At 37.2% G+C, this 19942-nt stretch overlaps 2 protein-coding genes across 2 annotated transcripts; both read right to left on the bottom strand.

Annotated features, from left to right (window-relative positions):
• Positions 1–748: 748 nt before the first annotated feature.
• On the bottom strand, positions 749–13132 carry LOC135640179 (protein RAE1-like). Its single transcript, XM_065154390.1, has 12 exons — positions 13017–13132; positions 12529–12625; positions 12279–12365; positions 12109–12174; positions 11814–12007; positions 10249–10390; positions 8847–8927; positions 6687–6815; positions 4916–4993; positions 2869–2940; positions 1309–1389; positions 749–958 (listed from the first exon to the last, which is right to left on the bottom strand). Exons 2-12 carry the CDS (start codon positions 12592–12594, stop codon positions 908–910), a joined length of 1047 nt encoding a protein of 348 aa, XP_065010462.1. The 5' UTR covers positions 12595–12625; positions 13017–13132; the 3' UTR covers positions 749–907.
• Positions 13133–17702: 4570 nt separating this feature from the next.
• On the bottom strand, positions 17703–18227 carry LOC135641455 (uncharacterized). The gene has a single exon (XM_065156819.1). It carries the CDS (start codon positions 18225–18227, stop codon positions 17703–17705), a length of 525 nt encoding a protein of 174 aa, XP_065012891.1.
• Positions 18228–19942: the final 1715 nt, after the last annotated feature.

Genomic DNA, 19942 nt, shown 5'->3' with positions numbered 1-19942 from the left:
CTATGCTTTGTTGGATGTAGAAGTGTTCTTTCGAAGGTGAAGACCAAGCTCATGAGCTTATATCTTGGTCAAAAGAATTTTATTGATCCTAACATAAGGATTCACTCAGGTAACTCGTTTATCAAATCTTGCCACTGTCAAGATTGTTCTTAAGGTCCTTTTTGTCAAGAGGCTATTATAGGTTGGCATTTTCTGTCAGATCAATGGAGAAAACAACTCACTATTAATTCATCATGTTTCTTCTTACCAAAAGAAGCATTTTTCTCAACAATATATATATATATATATATAATCATCCATACTACCCAATATGAATTTAAAGGGTCTACGAACTCTTCTTTAATCCGAACAGATGGACATATAGATATATCCAAAATACACAATCTACCAACATTTTCATGTTATAATGCAAATGGAGCACCCTTAAATTTCACTTCACCTAAACCTGACCCAACTAAAAGGACTTGGAACCCAACTATTCCATCAAACCCAAACCAAAACCCAGTTTGCACGGATAAGCAAGACCTGAACCCCAAAAAATTTCATCCCTCGTATCATAATTAACAAGTTTAATGTTGACACAGTATTTTGCTTGGTGCCTAAGCATAACTATCAGCAATCAAGCAATTAGATATATAGATTACAGGTAGGAGAATGAGATAAATTGATCGCTAGAACCGATGACTGATTCTTTCACATGTGGCCTGTCATCTTTTATGATGAGATGTACATACAAATGTGAAGCTCCTAAATCAATACGAACCAAAAAGTTCACTAGTTACTAAAGCACCGGAGTATACACCACCATATGTATTTAAAAAACATGACAGATACTAAGCGTGCAGAAAGCAAACAGATACACAGCACGGCGACAAAAAAACCAATGTAGCTCGAGGACTTGAAAGGTTCACTTTCTACTTCCAGTTCCAAGACGTGGCTTTGCTTTTACCTCGGATTCCTGTTTTGAAAATCAAAGGGGGAGAATATGTCAGCAGCATTAAAAAATTCCTCCTACATTCCGCAGCATGTTATCTATAACTTTCTTCTTTTATGGTAATTTGTCATGTTGGAAAAACGATATAATTGCTAGGTCGATTAATGCAAGTTTGCGGAACACATATTATGTACAGAGCACACGAAGATATCTATGCAAGAACTTGTGCATGAAAGGGAATAGCCACCACCACATGTATAAAGACTATTGTAAATAATCACAGTGGATGAGATGCGATAACACTAGTCTTAGCATAGACAGGTTTGAATGATTGAAGGGACGAAAGAGGTCTCAAAACTTAATCTAATACTGACCTGAGGGCTATGAAGGTAGATGTATGTCTTTGCTGTAGCTGGATTATGATTTTCAGCACCTTTGCTCCAGTCATAACAGACCTGCATTGGTTGAATATTATCACATCTTGTAGCTCAGAATACTCTATGATCAACACTCAGGACATCCAAATGTTTGCAAATTTAGACAGGTAGTTAAACAGGCAGTGCCACAACAAATAAGTTATTTCATAGGATTGTTAAAATTAATTAAGGTTTGTAATAGTTAATTTCATTAAATTTCAGAAAGAGTACAGAGCACATCAAGTACAGCCTCATTAACTGGCGAGGAACTTTTATCATCTCCCTTACTGGAGAGGAACTTCTATCAGCTGGCTACAAGACCAGGTATATTCTCAATTTAGGCTCAGTATACCCAAATGTTGGTATGGTGGACAATAAGTATATGAATAGAATGAGGCTGCACACCTGAAAGATGTCCAAATAAAATTTGATAGGAACAGCATTTACAAGGAGGATAAATACATTAACTCTTCCTATACTCTGCATCTGTGGGAGCTTCATGTGCATCAGACTGCCCTTTTTAGGGTATAAGAACATGATGATCTTGGATGATTTGGGATATTAAGCCATTAATGATTAAAGAAAAGAATCAATAGAGCCAACAACCATTGGTAGGAATATTAGCCTAAAGAATCATTAAGGTAGAGAATTTTAAGATAATAATAAATGGAGTACTCTTCCGAGCACTACTGCTACAGACATGTCAACTAAAAATCAAAATCTATACAAACTTCATGTCTGAAATTTATTAACATGTAAGCAACTTCTCAACTGTAAGGAAGTTGTCCTTTTGTTTTTATAGTTTGACTTAATCCCCTCTATAAGCCTCGGCAGCTTCACCAAACTCCCTCAATATAGCAGTTTAAATCAACAAAGTGATCTGTCTCTTCTCTTGGAGTGAGGGAAAAAAAATGAAGGGATCGACAGAGTGTTATAGCCTAAGGAGTCCTCAATCGAAAGTGGGATCAACCTTAATGGTTTGATAGATAGGATGGACTTACTTTCACAAACCCAGGCTCAAGTAATTTGAACCACATGGTTAAAACCTTGTTCTATTGAGTTCCTGGGGCAATGGGACTATGGAGCTTTGTTTGACAATTTATATCAAATTGGAGTAGTATTATACATGTGATTGGTGAACCCAATTAGAAAATCACTACTAAGGAACAATGCAAGAAGCATATCATGGCATAGAGCCAACAATTGGGCATGCCGACTAAAGAATATTCCTGGTTAATATGTTGAGCTTCAAGCCATTTGAATGACACAGATTGTGATGACCAGATTAGTCCACGTAACGTAAGATGTACTTGCTGGACCTACTTTTAAGCATTTTAGACCATGTAATAATTATATACTTGCAAAATATTAGATCACAATCTTGAGGCACTTTGATAAAGACATAATACGAAAAATATTGCATGAAGAATAACCAAATGCAATCATTACAATAACCACTCAAAAGATATACTTCCTTGTCTCAAAAACATTGGTAGAAAAACATGATATACCACTTACAGCATAGGCAAAAATGGAACCATCATGGTTGAAAGTACTGCAAGGGATAGGATGTGGGCACCTAGCCATTGCCTGTTCAAGAAAAGGTATGATTCATTATTATTACCTAAACACACTGTATACTTCGTGGAACAATATAATGAAATTTATTCTATTTGGACAACCAATCAAGATTGGAAGACTCGATGGAGGAATGAGGATAATATTGGTAACACCATTACAAAAAATGAATGAGAAAATTGTCTTATATCAATATCTTAAAGGAACCAAAGGCATGAAATAAATAAAAAACATGCAGATTTGTGAAAAGATGTGCATCAAGTAATTAAGTACATAGAAAAATGATTTCACAAACTTCTGTAACTAGCTACAAATACAGTTAAATTAAACCTTATAACTCATACGGATGAACTACAGGCAGACTAGAAAATGCTTCACAACTCATATAATTTACAAATTTATTCTTCTAGATCAGTCAACCAAGTGAATTCAAATAATGTTTTCCACTGTTAGATTAAGAAATACCTCTATTTCCTATAAATCTATCAGATTTGGAAATCATGAACAAATAAAAGCAATAACACTTGTTTTGCTAGTAGACTGGCTCAAAAATGTCCAACACACCATGCTTCTATAGAAATAAAATGTTAAAAACAGCCAATGCAACACAATGATTAGTACATTTCACTGTCCCCTTGCAACGCTTACCACTGATTAATATTTAAATATTATTTTATTCTTATTGGTCGATTTCTGTTCTTTTTAAGCAATGGCTTTAACGAGTATAAATAAAAGGAAACAACAGAAAAGGTCTCCACACCAAGTAGCTTAAAACTTGTATATTATTAATATAGTTTTGATCATAGTTTATGGTTTCACCCCGACTGGTTCATATCATCCAGTATTTATCAGTCCAAGCATAAACCAGGACGCAGACTGCCCCATTTTGGGCAATCCAATTTTTTTTTAAGTATGATTTAGGGTTCTAAATAGCCTAAAAGTGCCGCCAACTTGGTAAAAGAAACATCCCTTCTTGGTACCATCTTACATGTCGGCATACTATGCAAGTATGTTGGCACGGACTGGATCAATATCAGTCTGACCATGGACCAGCACGGTTCTGGTATCCGGGATGTCAAACCTTCATGACAACATCAATGTCACTAATTAAAATAGCGTAATTGTCAAATCTATCATTTTGCTAAGCGCCTAAGTAGATCCAAACCCATAAGTGTTAACATCTGGTTTTAGGTTAAATAGTATTAATAACAAAGGACATTGAAAATTTAGCAAGAAAACACTCAGTTCAGAAAAGCAGGAAACATAAAATAGATCTTTTATCATTCTGGTAGTGGTAGGAACAACCAGCTATAAATCCCATTATGACATGGCATGGTTATATAATATGCCATCCTCACCATGTGTAATGCTACTTAATAAAGAACTGCCTCAGTCCATTTAAAGAACACCATGATAAATTACATTTATCTTTGAATTATGATAAATTATACATGTATTAATGCATGTATTTGTATTTATATGAATATAAAGGTCAACTCAGTCTCCAAATTTTAAATGGATCAAATGGACCATCTAGTCATCGATCAACAATAATGTGATTTCTCCAAACTAAAAATTTGATGATCACATATTCACCAAGTTTATCATGGCCATAAGGATATGCTAATCATTTTAAGACAGCCTATGATTGCTTTATTGGCAAATCAAAATATTGTTACATGCATGTTCATACTTATCTATAGCATTACACAAGTACTCTATCAGCAGATGGCATATCATCCTTGATACTATATAACTTTAGAGGTTAGGGATAGACAAGTAGCAGGTGGAGACTATGGTGTGTGTGGAAGATACTAAGAAAAAGATTTATGGAACTACAATGGTAACAGAAAACTTCAAGAATGCAGAAGAATTATGCAACTAACAAGAATCATGATGTGAGATTATTTAGTCCAGGATGCACAATACAGAAACCAAGGAATAAAGAGAGCGTGCAAATTAAAAAGTGTCCTCCGAATGAGCAGACCTTCAGCCTTTGTTTGCTATCTTTGTCCCAAAAATTGAAAGCACCATCAGAGCCTGCAGTAGCAAATGTATGATGAACCTGTTACAGAAAATATTTCACATAAGATCCAAATGTGAAATGATAGATTTCATACTGACACGTCAAACAACATTCTTATTATCTACAATTTATTTAATGTATGTATCATGATCTTAAACTAATGATATAATATTGACACAGAGAGAAATGTGCACAATATAAACAATTCTACTTTCGTTCTGCATAAATTAAGACAAAGAAATATACTGAGACATACATAATTTCGAATATTAGAATCAACCCTCTAAATCAAGATAATATACCTATAGAGTCGAAGAAGAGCCAATCATCAGAAAGAGACAGTGTAATGCCTCCCATCAACATGATTTAACTTATAATCAATAATTTAAAAAGCACTAGGCATCAAGGTCCAAAAACGTCCGAGGCACTAGGCGCTCGCCTGAGCGAAGCAATACGCTAAAATATGAAAATATATAATATAATTAATAAATATATTATTTAAATAAAAATATATCATTTATCCTAAAACTTAACAATAATTTCAAATAAATAAATATTAACAGTATTAAAATCAAAATAATATATTATTAATCTAATAAATACAAATACTATTACTATTATTAGTATACAGTTAGCAGTATACTATTAATATACTGTTAGCAATATAGTGAGAAGAGTGTAACGGAAGACCGAGGGTGACTGAGAGCAGCAACAGTGGTAGTAACAAGCAACGGCATCGGGAGCAAGAGCAGCGAGCGGCGACAATGGCAGTGGTAGCAGCGAGTAGCGGCAACAATGGCAGTGGTAGCAGCGGCAACGGGAGCGGGAGCGACGATAGTGGTGGCGGCAGTGGTAGCAACGAGCAGCGGTAGTGAGAGCGAGAGAGGCGAGCGACGACAGTGGCAGCGGGAGCAGCGACAGTGGTAGCGAGCAGGGGCAGCGGGAGCGGCGAGCAAGATTAGGGTTGGGGAAGTCGCAAGAAAAGGCTGATATCAGTGCTTTAGTTGGTTCGATTGAACCAACTAAAGCACCGAAGACCGAACCAAACCTAAAATGCAGGTTCAGTCGTATGGTTTAACCCGAGCGCTTGCCCAAAGCGCCCGACACCTGGGCTCGGGCGAGCGCTGGTTCGGTCGTATGGTTTAACCCAGGCGCTTGCCCGAAGCGCCCGACGCCTAGGCTCGGGCGAGCACCCAGGCGTGCCGCCTGAAAATGAAGCAAGGCACTCGGGCCTCGCCTCGCCCGAGCACTTAGGCGAGCGCCCGAGCGCCTATCGAAATCATTGCCTACAATTTTGCTGTCCATTACTTACTGCCTATTTTTCCATGTACTGAAAAAGATAATAATGTCTTTTTCCATGTATGTAACTGCTTCAGATGAGTATATCAGACAATGACTACACTAACGGACAAATCATGTTGCAGCAAAAACTGAGTACCATCAGAAAGCCAAGATTCATTGTTAAATTGGAAAAGCCAAGATCCATTGTTAAATTTTCAACATTAGTTATAAAACAAATGAAAAGTGACGACATAAATTAAAAGTTTAGAAAATCAAACTAAATGGACTTATTAAAGAAAATCATGTACCTTTGTCACTGATACTACTTATTAAAGAAAATCATGAAACCTTGATAACTGATACTGCCTATTAACCAATTCTCTTTTACACTTTGCATAGCAGAGATGTAGTAGTGTAACAAGAAACAGGGAAAGCAAATGTAGAATCTTACAGGATGGAAGTTCATTGAATTCACAGAATAAATTTCATTCCCTTCTCTGTGGCATTTGAATGTGAAGTTTTTACTTTGCTGTGCATCATCAAGATGGTGTACACCCACCCTTCCTTCTATGGATCCCACCTTCAAGAGCATACGCCAAAAAATAAAGGATTCAGTGAAAATCTACCAAAATTAAATCAATCACATTCATAAAACAGTAAAAATATTGCAAACCAAGTTGTTCTTGTCTTCTTGATGCATTCAGACAAAGTTAAAGATAGATGTTATGGATCTGATTATTCTTTAGTAATAATACATCAATCTTCCATATAGGAGCCAAAAGCCAAATGAAAGCTAATATGCCAAAAACAATGTTTAACAGGCAATACATATTGGTCCGAGCAAGAACCACCCAATTTGGATGGCCCACATGCGAATAGGCTGACTGCCTAGTAAGCTAGTTTTTTCGTTTTATGTTTTTGCCCTAATAAAAAAATCCTAATACCTAAACCCAACCCTCCCGCGCAAACACCAACACCCCCACCCCCCCCCCCCCCCACCGCCCCTCTCTCCTAGTCCACTAGGCTTTCAAGCTTGGGAGCCTAAGCAAGGCTTGTTGGTACTGATACCTGAGAGATTTAGGTTAACCATCCACAAGTTTGAAGCTTTCCCGTTCTTCTTTCCAATTTCCTCTGTTGACAACAACTATTATAGAAGTGCTCTCATAGGATTTAGGTGATTGCATGCAGCGAGTGGAAGGACTGGTATAGAAGTTAAAAATAAAAAGACTGACATGGGTTGAGGGAATTGCTCCATGGACTATCAATCGAACACTCGACTTCTTAAGATAAAAAACAATGCCAATCAGAATTTTATCCCAAAAAAGTTAGGATAAACCATAAAGGATGAAATAGATGTTTCTCTTAGATTAGGATTGTTTGATTATCAATTGAGAAAAATTGATTGTGGATAATAAAAACAAAAATATACTCAGATAAATAACATAGCGGACGAAGTTTCAGGATTGATTATATGATTTTTTTTTTTAGAAAACCTACAATAAGACAGGAAGTCTGTCAGAAAATATGAAAGAGTAGACAAGGTGCTTATTGTCCTAAAAAATATAGAATAAAGACAAATAACTGGAAAAAGGGGCAATTCTTTTAGGCCTACACTCTCTGAGCACAGTTGTAGGCATGTTAAAACAGTTCCCTAATGCTAGCAAAAACAGCATAAGAAAAATGGTATCATATGACAGGCAAATTTCAGCAATATATATTTCCATTTTTAGTTCCTCAAAGATGATTCTCAGTGTTCCATTTCCATATTAGCATGGCCTTTTTGCTGCTACTTGGTGCAAGAAATGAGGCTAACGGATCATGCCACATGTTATTTTGCGGAAACCAACAACAAAACAGACATGAGATGATTTGTGTTCATACTCTATTCACTTGGGGTCCAATCAGAAGTCTATTAATTCCAGGACCCCTAATTCCAGCTCCAATAGGCTCTACAGGTCAGGCCATATATTTCAAGAGTCTAATACATGAGAAAATGCAGTGTTAGATGAAACAATATACCAGAACAAATTAATAAGAGAAGTGCCTCGGGAAACCTATTGTTCATTTTCAGTATTCTTTTAACAATGCAAAAACTGTAACACCACACTGCAATCAACTTTAATATTATATCCGAAATAAATGAAGGTTATGGACTTCCTCATCCTACTAACAGGGTAGGCAACATTGTTTTCATGAGAATACAAAATTATAATGAATAATTGAAATCAGATTGCAGCAGATAAATTTTTAAGACCTGTTTTTTTTTAATTATTAACAAACAGGGTTAACACAAGTTCCTCTAAATCTTTACACTAAACATGGTTGCAATTCACATACTCCTGAGCCAAAGATCACAGTGAGGTCCTTATGTCACTTGATCAGCGCAAAGCAACAAGCAAAAAATCATTCATTTTCATGCAATTGTGAGCTTGGACAAGCAATGGGGTCTTTGCCACGGATGACATTGGCAAAATAACAAAAGTGACTGAACCTTTTTCTTTTTGTGTGGAAAGGGGAACAAAAATAAGCATTACAAATTAAAAAAGTAAAATAAGCATAAATGGCAAGGAGAAAATGGACCCATATGCTAACACTTCTAGTGAAACATTACCAGAAAACCTTGTTGATCAGGAAATGCAGCAAGGCATCTTGTTTGATACTTCAAAGGTGATGTTATGGTCTTGAATACTGTCTGTTAATAGTACAAAAGCAAATATCAACATGAACCTTCCTGTGCAAGTTTCAACAGCGCAGTTGAAGAGTATATATGAAAGAAATTTGGCACTGGGATTGCTAATAAGTAATAAACAATAAAAAAATTCATTGTAAAGAAGCTCAATATGTGATTTGATTTGAAAATATCCACTAGCATACTTTGAAGTTCAGCAAGGTATGGCGGACCTTGCTTTGAACCAGCCTAAAACTAACATGCCAGTTAAGCAATGCATGTTAACAGCACCTTCAGTTCCCTATATATGGTTCTCTTAAAAGTACATATCATCTTAGTCTTAGGGGAAAAAGAATAACAATGCTACTGTTTCAACCATGGGTCTTAATTGAGGATATTACAGCTTCTATGGTGATACCCATGCATCTTGAGGCATCACACATAGGGTATGGCTAACATAGACTATGTTCTAAAAAGCAGCTGAGCTACATGGGAAGTCAAGATTACCACATAATTCATACACAATTTTGCAACTTCTGATTTTGGAATAGTAATAAGACCACATATTAGACATATATGTGGTTCATATTAGAATATTCAAATCTGAACTATGTGGAAAAACAAGGTTGCCACATAATTTATGTGCAGTTTGTGACCTTTGTTTTTGGAATAGTATAAGACACATATTAAATATATGTGGTTCATATTAGAATGTTCAAATCAGTAAATAGCTAAGTTATAAAGAACAATTAACGAGTTTAAATTATTAATAGGCAAAAATGTAATCTACAGAAACCAAGAATTTATTGGATCAAACTTGTACTCATTTAAGAACAATTTTAAGTTATAAATTCTAAGAAACATGAAAAATTGTAAGTTACTAATGTAATAGTTATCACAAAGTCACAGACCACAAATCATAGTAATCAAGCAATGTACAACACAACACAAGCAGTAACAATCAAGACAAAACAGAGTCCACCAGTGCACCTAAATTTCATATTCATGTGACCTGCACATGTGGTCACATACTCCGAATATAGAGTAGAATACCAAATGCTGACCCAAATGCCACTGAATAGCCTAAACATGTTTATGGAAATAGGTAATTTGCAAATTTGCAATTCAATATGAAGTTATTAAATAGGAAGAAAGATATAGGTTTTATGAATAGTATTAGATAGTCCTGTAGCTTAGGTTTGGCCAATAAATATGAGCTTTTAACTCAGCAATTTGGCATTTACTTGAGGGTCATGGTAAAAGATACAGAGCTATCATGTCATATGCATATGTTAATTATAATGAACAAACACATTCATCCTGAAACAGAATAAAGAAGAATCACCTGAGGGTTTTGCAAGTTAAAAATTTGTAGCTGTCGATCAGCAGTTCCAACAACCATCAGAGGATACTGCACTGTCAGAGCATAGCAACGCTCAGGAAGCTGCTGGGTATGAACTGGTTGGGCTTGTCTAGTATCCCAGTATCTGATTACATTTTTTATAGAACAAGAATGAGATTATAAAGCAAATCTTGCAGAAAATTCAACAAACTTAGCATGAACTAATGTAGAAGAGCATCAAATTGAATCAGGGACAGGATGACATTAATTACAACTTGAGTATTATTCAGGTGGTAAGTTTTAAGAAACCAATAAAGAGAAAAGGTTCAAGTGATAAAATGTCAATCATGGGTCATACATTATATGATTATAGTTCCAAATTTCCAATATAATAGTAATAGTAGGAGCAATATTGAAGAAAATATAAATCACATGATCATATTTTCACGCTTATGTCGACAACATGTATGCAATAGATTTAATATATAAAGTAATGAGGTTGCATAAATCATATTTTAGGTGGTCATATGAAAACATGCATAGCTGCATATTAGGCCACTTTAGCTGCATACAAAACAACTAATGGAAGTGGCATTAGAAAGAATAATTGCATCATAATCAGAAAAGCACCTACAGATTTACAAATAAATGCTTAATCCTACTTCTGTAATCCTCAAAGTATTTGATGATTATTATTTTTCTGCAAGAACATGTCAAAATACCATACTTGTCATGAAAAATACCAGTAAAGATTGAAGATAATAGTTTCAGTTAATAATAAAATCTTAACAAAAGTCTGGAGTTACTTTTGCAGGTATAAAGATGAGGAACTAGCTTTTATATCATATCTTTAAAAATTGCTACTCAAATTAACAACATTAAGTTCAGAAACAATTAAACCCGTATACATAATTAAATATCAGGAACAACCTTAGAAATTAAAGAAAAATGGACCCCCTACTAATTTTTGAACTTGTAATTGTGCATTCCATGTTAACATTCGCTTGACAGCTAAAACCTTTATTTCTGAAAGTCAAATCTAGTGTTCTTTTTGCAGGTATCAAGATGAGGAACTAGCTTTCAAATCATATCTTTGAAAATTCCTACTCACATAAACAACATAAAGTTCTGAAACAATTAAATATACATATCAGAGACAACCTCACCAATTAAATAAAATGGATCTCCTACTAATGTATGTCATCTGCTTGGGAACTTGCAATGGTGCATTCCATGTTGACATTCCCTTGACATATAAAACTTCTGTCACTGAAACTCAAGTTCAGAGTTCCCCTTGCAGTAGTCAAGATGAATAACTAGTTTTTGAATCATATCTTTCAAATTGCTACTCACTTCTGAAGCAGTTAAAGTTCTGAATCATATCTTTCAATTCCCGTAACGGCTAATTAAAGCAATTAAATATGTATACATATCAGGAACAACTTAGGTAATTTAATAAAATGGACTTCTTCATAAGAACTTATAATTGTGCATTCCATGTTGAACATTAACTAGCAAAATTACTAGACATGAAACGGCACCACTTTATTGTAATCAGGGTTGCATGCCTGAGTGTCTTGTCCCAGCTCCCTGTAACTAAAAGATTCATCTGTTGTATCCAGGCAATTTCTTTAACAGGTGCATCATGTGCAGCAACTGTAGTAGGTTGCCCACCAGACATCAGAGGCCACATTTTGACGGTCTTATCGCAGCCTCCTGAAAACACAGTTGTCCCATCATCCTTCCAAGTCGAGCACAAGACCTGATGTAGAAAATCCATTTGTTAGCAAACAAAGAAAATAGTGACTTCATGATGCAACAACTGTTTACTGCCAGAGGAAAGCTAAAAAACCATTAACATACTGGATGATCATGTGATATTGATGCCTTAGGTTGACTGCTGCCAGCCATAATCTCCCAACACCTAACCTGTACATCAAACAAAATGGAAGAGAAAAAGATACTATGAACTTCAAGTCCAAGAAAGATGGAGGATCCTTCTCAATAGAAAGTTTGAAATCGATTGGAATGACCTGATTATCCCAAGAAGTAGCGACCAGGTAATTTCCCTTGGGACTGAAGCTAAGGCTAGAAACCGAATCACTCGGGGAAGGAAGCACCTGCAGCGACAATAAAAACCATCACTAAGCTACATCGGAGGCAAAAGTCAACAAACAACTCTTACTAACGTTTCTACTGGTATCACTGTGTTTTAACAACGGAAAAGGAATGGAAGAATGGTTTCCGATGAGGCAATGAAAAGAGTGATGCAGAGCCTTGTACCTCCAGTGACTTGTTAGGGTTCACATTTCCCGCCGCAGCTGTGTTAAGACCACCGAAGCTCGCCATCTCCTTCACCCCTTAATCAACTCCAAAAACCCTAGAGAGAAATAGACAATGATTCGACACAAAACAACGCAACGGAACCAATGGTAACGACGATTTGTTTATAGAACACAAAATTGTCGACGAAGAAATTTTCTAAATCATTAACCCGGTCCCGATTGGCGTGGAGGCAACACCAAGCGCCAAAAAAGAACAGACCCCAGACGGGAAAAACAGATTTTTTTTTTCAACTCGAGCAATACATGGTCCCGAGGTCGCTTCCAGATGATGAAATAATCCACAATGCCATCGCATCAAAGAAGAAATAGGGACTTAAAGAAGAAACAGAAACAACACAGCTGATCGCGACATAAACCCTAATGATCGCAACAAAATCCAAGCGTCGAAAAACGGGGAAGAAAGAAAACGAAGCAGAGGAGACCCACCGCGAGTTTCTTTCTTCTACAAAGGATTTCTTAGCCCGCGAGACAGAGTTCGAGAATAAGTGAAGAAGAGACGACGACGGTGAAGAGAGAGAGAGAGAGAGGACCTATAAATAGGCTTATATGATCCGCGTGGCGTAACACACATCCGAGGGTCATGAATGTGCGAGCGACAATCATCGGTGATGATCGGCCGTTGATTTGAAGCGAAAGAGTCAAGCCGCGTCGCTTAGGATTCACGCCGAGCCGGTACGCCGAGCTATTAGCTCAGATTACATGTACACACCCAAAAACCTCGCTTTTCCTACCCTGGCTTTTGCAACTCCAGATATACCTGGCTTTTTACTGGAGTTGTCAGTGGGCCACTACAATATACCTCAAGGTCATTGGCCAGGACGGTTAAACAGTCAAGAGTAAGAAAAGTCCTGTTATTTTGAACAGAAACATAAAGAAAACGCAAGAAAAGAAGAAGAAAAATTATTCTTTTAGGTGGTTTATGATTCTTTTTGAGTTATTGACGGCCTCATCACAATACATTGAGGGAGCAATGATCCAAAATCCTTGATTTTTCTGTTTATTGAAAGCTAAAAAAATGAAATTTCCGAGTCAAAAAAAATTACCAATGAAAAATATTTTCCATATTTTAAGATTACAAAATATTCCTTAAAATAGGAATGCATATTTTATGTCAACAAATATAAGTTAATTATATAAATAAGATGGATATTTTCCTTAGACCAAATAAAAATAGAGGATTTAAAATTTTAGAAGTTTGGGTTTTTATATTTAAAATTTTAGTAGTTAGCAACGTTGATGGCACCTTCCGATTTTACCTCTTATTAAATTATTTTATTCGAAGTTATTATATGAACATCTCTCTGCTTCCCGTAGATTGTCGAGTTTTAGTATTACTTTATATTTTGGCGTTACTTTACACCGATGATTTACTCATCTACATCTATGGATCATAATATGGTATATCTTTACTCATCCTCGTCTACCCATCGTAGTGTAGCATATGAAAATTTTCATTCAGTCAAATCACTGACTCAATCTTTTTTTTCACGCATTTCATATCAAATTTTATACAATAATACATTATACAAAAATCAAATAATAATAACTCTTAATTTAACTGATCAAGATTAACATATGTCACGAACATCAACTCAACATAAAAGTTTAAGTTATTAAGTCATGGATCAAACTTTATACGGAAGAAGGCTGTTACCAAAGACTTTGCATGCTTTTGGATAGAACATGCTTCAAATTATCTATGAAGATTATCCAATAGCTAATGCCACCAAAATTCAAAGGCATGAGATGAGGGCATCATAGAGTCTGATAATCATCGATTTGACTTGATGATATTGACCCAACCTAATTCGTTTTTTGAGTAGCATTGGAAGATCATTGAGTGTTTTGAACTTGTAAAATGGAAGAACTTTTTCAACAAAGGAAAACTCTCGTTTCTTATCCCTTGTCTCACTTCAGTTGGAAGGTAAAAAAGATGCTCGTACCATATATCTCACTTCATGCAAAAAGACTACATGAAGAGTTTATCTAGCAAAACCCCTTTATTGGTCAAGATAACTTCTGTAGGAACGCATTAAAAACCTATGAGTATCCGTTTAGTAAGTCCCCAATAAAAACATAATAAAAACATGCCGGAGAAGGTCATCATTCTTGTAATCATTAGTTTAATGAGGAATTCAATGTGTCGAGTCTTGATTGACCAAAAAATTGATCCTATCATTTGTCCCCCTTATGCTTTGCAGCAAGGGCTTTAAATGTATTTTTATCCTAGGCGGAAACATCATGTATAAATGGAATGCTTTTAGATATGTAAAAAGCTTTAGATGATTTTTTTGTCCTAAGGTGGTTGATGCGTCGTGCACAAATGGAATGCTTTCAGATGTGTAGAAAGCTTCAAATATGTTTTTTGTCCTAAATGGTTGCATCATATGCAAATGTACGAGTTGTGGGATGAGCGGGGCGGCCGTCTTCATTATCCCCACTACTTGTTTAGCAGAGGAACACCTCAGGCAAAATGACCGAGGCTCCTAAAGCATTTCCCGGGGGGGGGCGAGATTCCTGGATTATTGAATAGGTACCGATAGTGATCTGACATTTATGCTACAATGCCACCATCTCCGGCGGGGGGGGCGGGGGGGCGGGGGGGGGGGGGGGTGGGGGGGTGGGGGGATGGGCTGCTCTCCAGGTCCGAAAGGAAGGTGGGTCACCGGTGGGTCTTCGGTGAGGTGAGCTCCCGCGGGGTGTTCCTGCAACATCGGCCCTCCTTCTAGTGCTAAAATGTTGGTGAACTCGCACATCGTGGCCGAAGAGTTAGCACGACTTGGTCCACTAACCGATGTCCGGAATCATTAAGGCTCGGGAACACATCCTTCTGTTGGTCAAGTTGAACTGAAGTTGGGTTGCGCTTGATGTTGGGTTGGACGCGCTTTCGCCGAGGGTTTGATTGGCTCCGGAGTTGCTGTGCCCCTGCACACAGGCCTGGGTCGATGGGTTCTCGACTTTGGCCCCTCATAGATTAAGTGAGTGGTCCGATGATTTGTCTCTCAAAAGTCGTCCTTTGGCCAAATGCTGGCCAAGGGCTTTTATATTGATGCTCGAGGGTCAACCGTATATAGCTTTCACACAGCGGTCGACTCCCCGAGCGGTGGGTTCGTACCTACATTCGACCGCTGCCCCAGTATGTGCGGAATAGCGCCCTGTGGTGCCATCCCGAGCTTTTCGGAGCGTGATTTGCTGTGAGGACGCCTCCTTGCGTGTGCTTCCGTCGACGTGGGAGGAACGTGGTCTTCGTGTTGATTCTACATAGATGTGTCCGACGTGGTGCTCGACCCTCATCCCAAGGCACCATGTTTGCACCTTGCTGGAGGTGGATTTGTCCTGTGGCTGAGAGCCAAAATATACCATATCAAAAGATTGGACCTGATGGTCGAGCTATTGAACTCGTGTGTAGGTTGGATTGATGGGCTGAGTGGCTGCTCGATTGGTTAAGCTGCACGACTCGAGCAAAGACTGGACCTGATGGTCGAGCTATTGAACTCGGGCGTAGGTTGGACTGATGAGCCGAATGGCTGCTTAACTGGTCAAGCTGCACAACTTGAGTAAAGACTGAACCTGTTGGCTGAGCTATTGAATTCGGGCGCAGGTGGTACTGATTGGCCGAGTAGCTACTCGACTAGCCAAGCTGCAATACTTGGGCAAAGACTGGACCTGATGGTTGAGCTATTGAACTCGTGCGCAGATGAGACTGATTAGCTGAGTGGTTGCTCGATTGGCCGAGCTACATGACTCGGGCAAAGACTAGACCTAATGACCGAGCTATTGAGCTCGAGCGCAAGTGGGACTGATTGGCCGAGTGGCTGCTCGACTAGCCGAGCTGCACGACTCAGGCAAAGACTAGACCTGATGGTTGAGCTATTAAACTCGGGTGTAGGTGGGACTGATTGGCCGAGTGGCTGCTTGACTGGTCGAGCTGCATGACTTGGGCAAAGACTGGACTTAATGGCCGAGCTATTGAACTCGGGTGCAGGTAGGACTGATTGGGCGAGTGGCTGCTTGACTGGCCAAGCTACACGACTTGGGCAAAGACTGGACCTGATGACCAAGCTATTGAACTCGAGCGTAGGTTGGACCGATGGGCCAAGTGGCTGCTCGACTGGCCAAGTTGTATGACTCGGGCAAAGACTGAACCTGATGGCTGAGCTATTGAACTCGGACGCAGGTTGGACTGATGGGCCGAGTTGCATGACCTTCTGTTATCACCTATAGAAAATTACAAGACCTCCCAATGACAAAAAAAATTATTGAGAGATTATAAATATTTTCCCATCTCTCTTTAGTCTATAATCGATTGCTAATAATGATATTAGCGATAGGATAAAAAGAGAGGAGAAGATGAGTCTAGTTTTCCTTATAGATCGTTATCATTATAATTTTTTAAATAACATAAAAAAAATAAGTATAGTAAATTTGATCTATATTTTAATATTTTATATTAATTTTTATATATAATAATAATATAATCATAGATTTTTACTTACAAATAAGTATATGTATATGTCGCTGACTAATGAAAAGGAACTGCTCAATAATACACTCGGTAGATATCTGCCTCAGGTGGACACTGCATTTTATTCACTTGGGAGGAGTCGAAGTACCTGTAGATATATGTTATCCCGAGGTAATCATCTGAAGTATTTATCATCCAACCCAGTCTTATCACCCAGTCACCTTAGGGTCGTTGTGCCTGATGAGCTTAAAGGAGAAGATTATACGAAGCAAAAAAGAACAGGTCGGCTATCAAAAGGTGAACTTTAAATTACCTGATGAATACCTCTAAAGAAGACGAGAAAGGAAGTTTCTAAGCAACTCCTCGATCTTATAATAACATTAAATCGTTTTGATCAAAATCCTTCTAGAAAAATGTGAGATGTGATAGAAACATCATGAGAATACAGTTTGTCCAAAACCCTCATAATTTGTTTATGAGGATTGTGCATATTCTGTGTCGAGCACTAATGTATGTATATATCGTGGAATCAAAGAGGAAGTCGCAATGCAGCTTTAAAGTTCTCTCAGAGGAATTATATATCACCTTCATTTGCTTATCTCTGAACACTACAATTTGCCGAAATATCACTACCATTTTATGCGTCTTTACAGGCACTCCAGTTTCTTCTTTCCCATGCGACTCATTGACCTAGATTTGAGCTCCCTGAGCTGCTCCATCCACACATCTTTAGGATACACTCTTCTTCGTTCTTCATCTCTTGGGTCTCTTTGCTTAGCTGAACCAACCAACCCCAACTGATGATCATACTCCTCACGTAGAACTGGATCGGAGAGGATCTCGTAAGCCCTCTGGATCTCAACGAACGTCCTCGTCGCCTCCTCCTTCCCCGACGGTGGGCAGACATCAGGGTGGTGGCGAAGCGCCAGGCTTCGGTATGCTCTCTTGACGGCATCAGCCCCGGCGTTCTCCGGTTCGAGCGCGAGGACTTGGTAGAAATTGGCTGCTGTAGGCCTTCCCATCCTCGCCTGATGAGCTCTGCACGTGAAGCTGCTGCTGTTGGAACGCCTCCTGGCGGACGACGCTGCACTCATCTGCGGGGTGATGGAGTTGCAGAGACGAGAAGCGTCCATGGAAAGCGAAGAAGGGTGCTTCTCTTTGTCTTCCTTCATGCATGCTCTTTCCCTCGTTTAAAGGAGTAAGTTTGAGGTGATCCAAGGTGTTGAATGTTTAGATCAAAGCGTTGAGAATTCCACGAGTCATTGGAATCGCATAAGACACTCAATACAGTCCAAAGAATTATTTGTTCTAACAAATAATTTATTTCTGCAAACCTTTGACTAAAATATACTCATGATCTCAACACAACTCCTGCAAGAAGTTTCCTATCTCCTCACCACAAGGCTAGATAGATAAGATTGATATCTTACAAGCATCATTGTCTTTTCCTCTGAACTGTACATTGGACATGGCCAGATGAGGTCTTACGGAGTTGTTCTTGTTTGTACGTAATTGTTGGGAAAAGTATATGATTGCCGGCTAAAGATTTGTAATCTTGATAAGGGTCAAAGTTCACGTGTATTTGAATCAGTAGAAGATGAAGATTTCATAAACAATGTGGATCTTGTCTTTGTTTTAATGGTTTCTTAGCTGTTTGCAGTGAACACAGTTCAGCAGTCCAGTTTTTCCTTCAATCTGCCATAAACATTTCCAGGATCACTGTGGCGGCAGTAAACAACATAGTCAAAATTTCATTAAAAAAGGAAACTATGATGATTAAACAATGATTAAGATACAAAGTTCTTATGCTAAGATAAAGATGTAAACTATGCTGTTGCTGTGAGATCTTAATTCTAATCATATAGGCTTTTCTAGTTGATACTTAAATATTTGCATCAAAAGATATGAAAATTCACATTGTCAAGAGTTAAAAGCATGTGTGTGCAACATAAAAATATGGAATAATAAAACAAAGAGCATGTCATGCCATTTGAATTGCCTAAATATAATTCTCACAAGACTACTTGAAAATATTATAAGTAACACAAATGAAACTATAACTTGAATAAGATCAACTTCAAATCTAAAAATTTGGTTTCATAATGGTCTTTGAACAATGACAACTAAAAAGGACACGATATGATATAATTTATAATATTTTTCAATAGTTTAAAATATTTTCACTACATCAATTAAAAATATTAGAATGTTATTAGAAAATACTATAAGTAAATCAAATAAAATCAAAACAACTAGAAACCATATATCTTACTAGAATTCAAATTTATACTATTTATAATAATTTAGAAATAATATCACCCAAACCCAAATAGGGATTAAAATTCGGTCTGACCATCATGACAAAAACACCATAGACCCACTTGAAAACATGATCCAAATGAACTCTTAATCTCAATTAAATTAACTACAAGCCTAAAAATATAGTATCATAATGATCTACAAGCAATGATAACTAAAGATGCACGATATAATATCACTTATAGTATTTTTTAATAGCTTTATGATGTATTTAGTACCTTAATAAAAATACTGTAAATATTTTATTGACAAATATTATAAATGAACTAAATAAAAATATTATAAATGGTTCAAAACTAACGAAAAAATGGGTGGAAAAAGTATCATTACCATTGGCAAGGGGTATTCTAGATATTATTTGAAGAGGCACTGGGAAAAAGAAAAATAAGGGTGCCTTTTAAGGCAAAATAAAAAAAGAGAGATGTTTTAAGGAAATCACCCTTGAAATTATAATTTTTTTTTGCCAGAAGTTTCTTGAAACCTTATAAATGTCTTAAGAAGGCATAAATGATCTTTTTTTTTTTTTACACTTTTAAAGATCTATTTTGAATATATTCAACCCTTTAAA

Source organism: Musa acuminata, chromosome BXJ3-6, assembly GCF_036884655.1.
Source record: "Musa acuminata AAA Group cultivar baxijiao chromosome BXJ3-6, Cavendish_Baxijiao_AAA, whole genome shotgun sequence".
Lineage (NCBI taxonomy): Eukaryota > Viridiplantae > Streptophyta > Magnoliopsida > Zingiberales > Musaceae > Musa > Musa acuminata.
Note: the sequence above shows the minus strand (reverse complement) of the source record. Positions and strands in the feature narration are given on the sequence as shown.

Excerpts from the sequence above, each read along its gene's own strand:
- LOC135640179 (XM_065154390.1), bottom strand. The coding sequence starts at position 12,594 with ATGGCGAGCTTCGGTGGTCTTAACACAGCTGCGGCGGGAAATGTGAAC. Across the intron at positions 12,008-12,108 it reads CAATATCACATGATCATCCA|GTCTTGTGCTCGACTTGGAA; the intron begins GTATGTTAATGG and ends TTTCTACATCAG. Across the intron at positions 2,941-4,915 it reads ATAGCAAACAAAGGCTGAAG|GCAATGGCTAGGTGCCCACA; the intron begins GTCTGCTCATTC and ends TTTCTTGAACAG.
- LOC135641455 (XM_065156819.1), bottom strand. The coding sequence starts at position 18,227 with ATGAAGGAAGACAAAGAGAAGCACCCTTCTTCGCTTTCCATGGACGCT.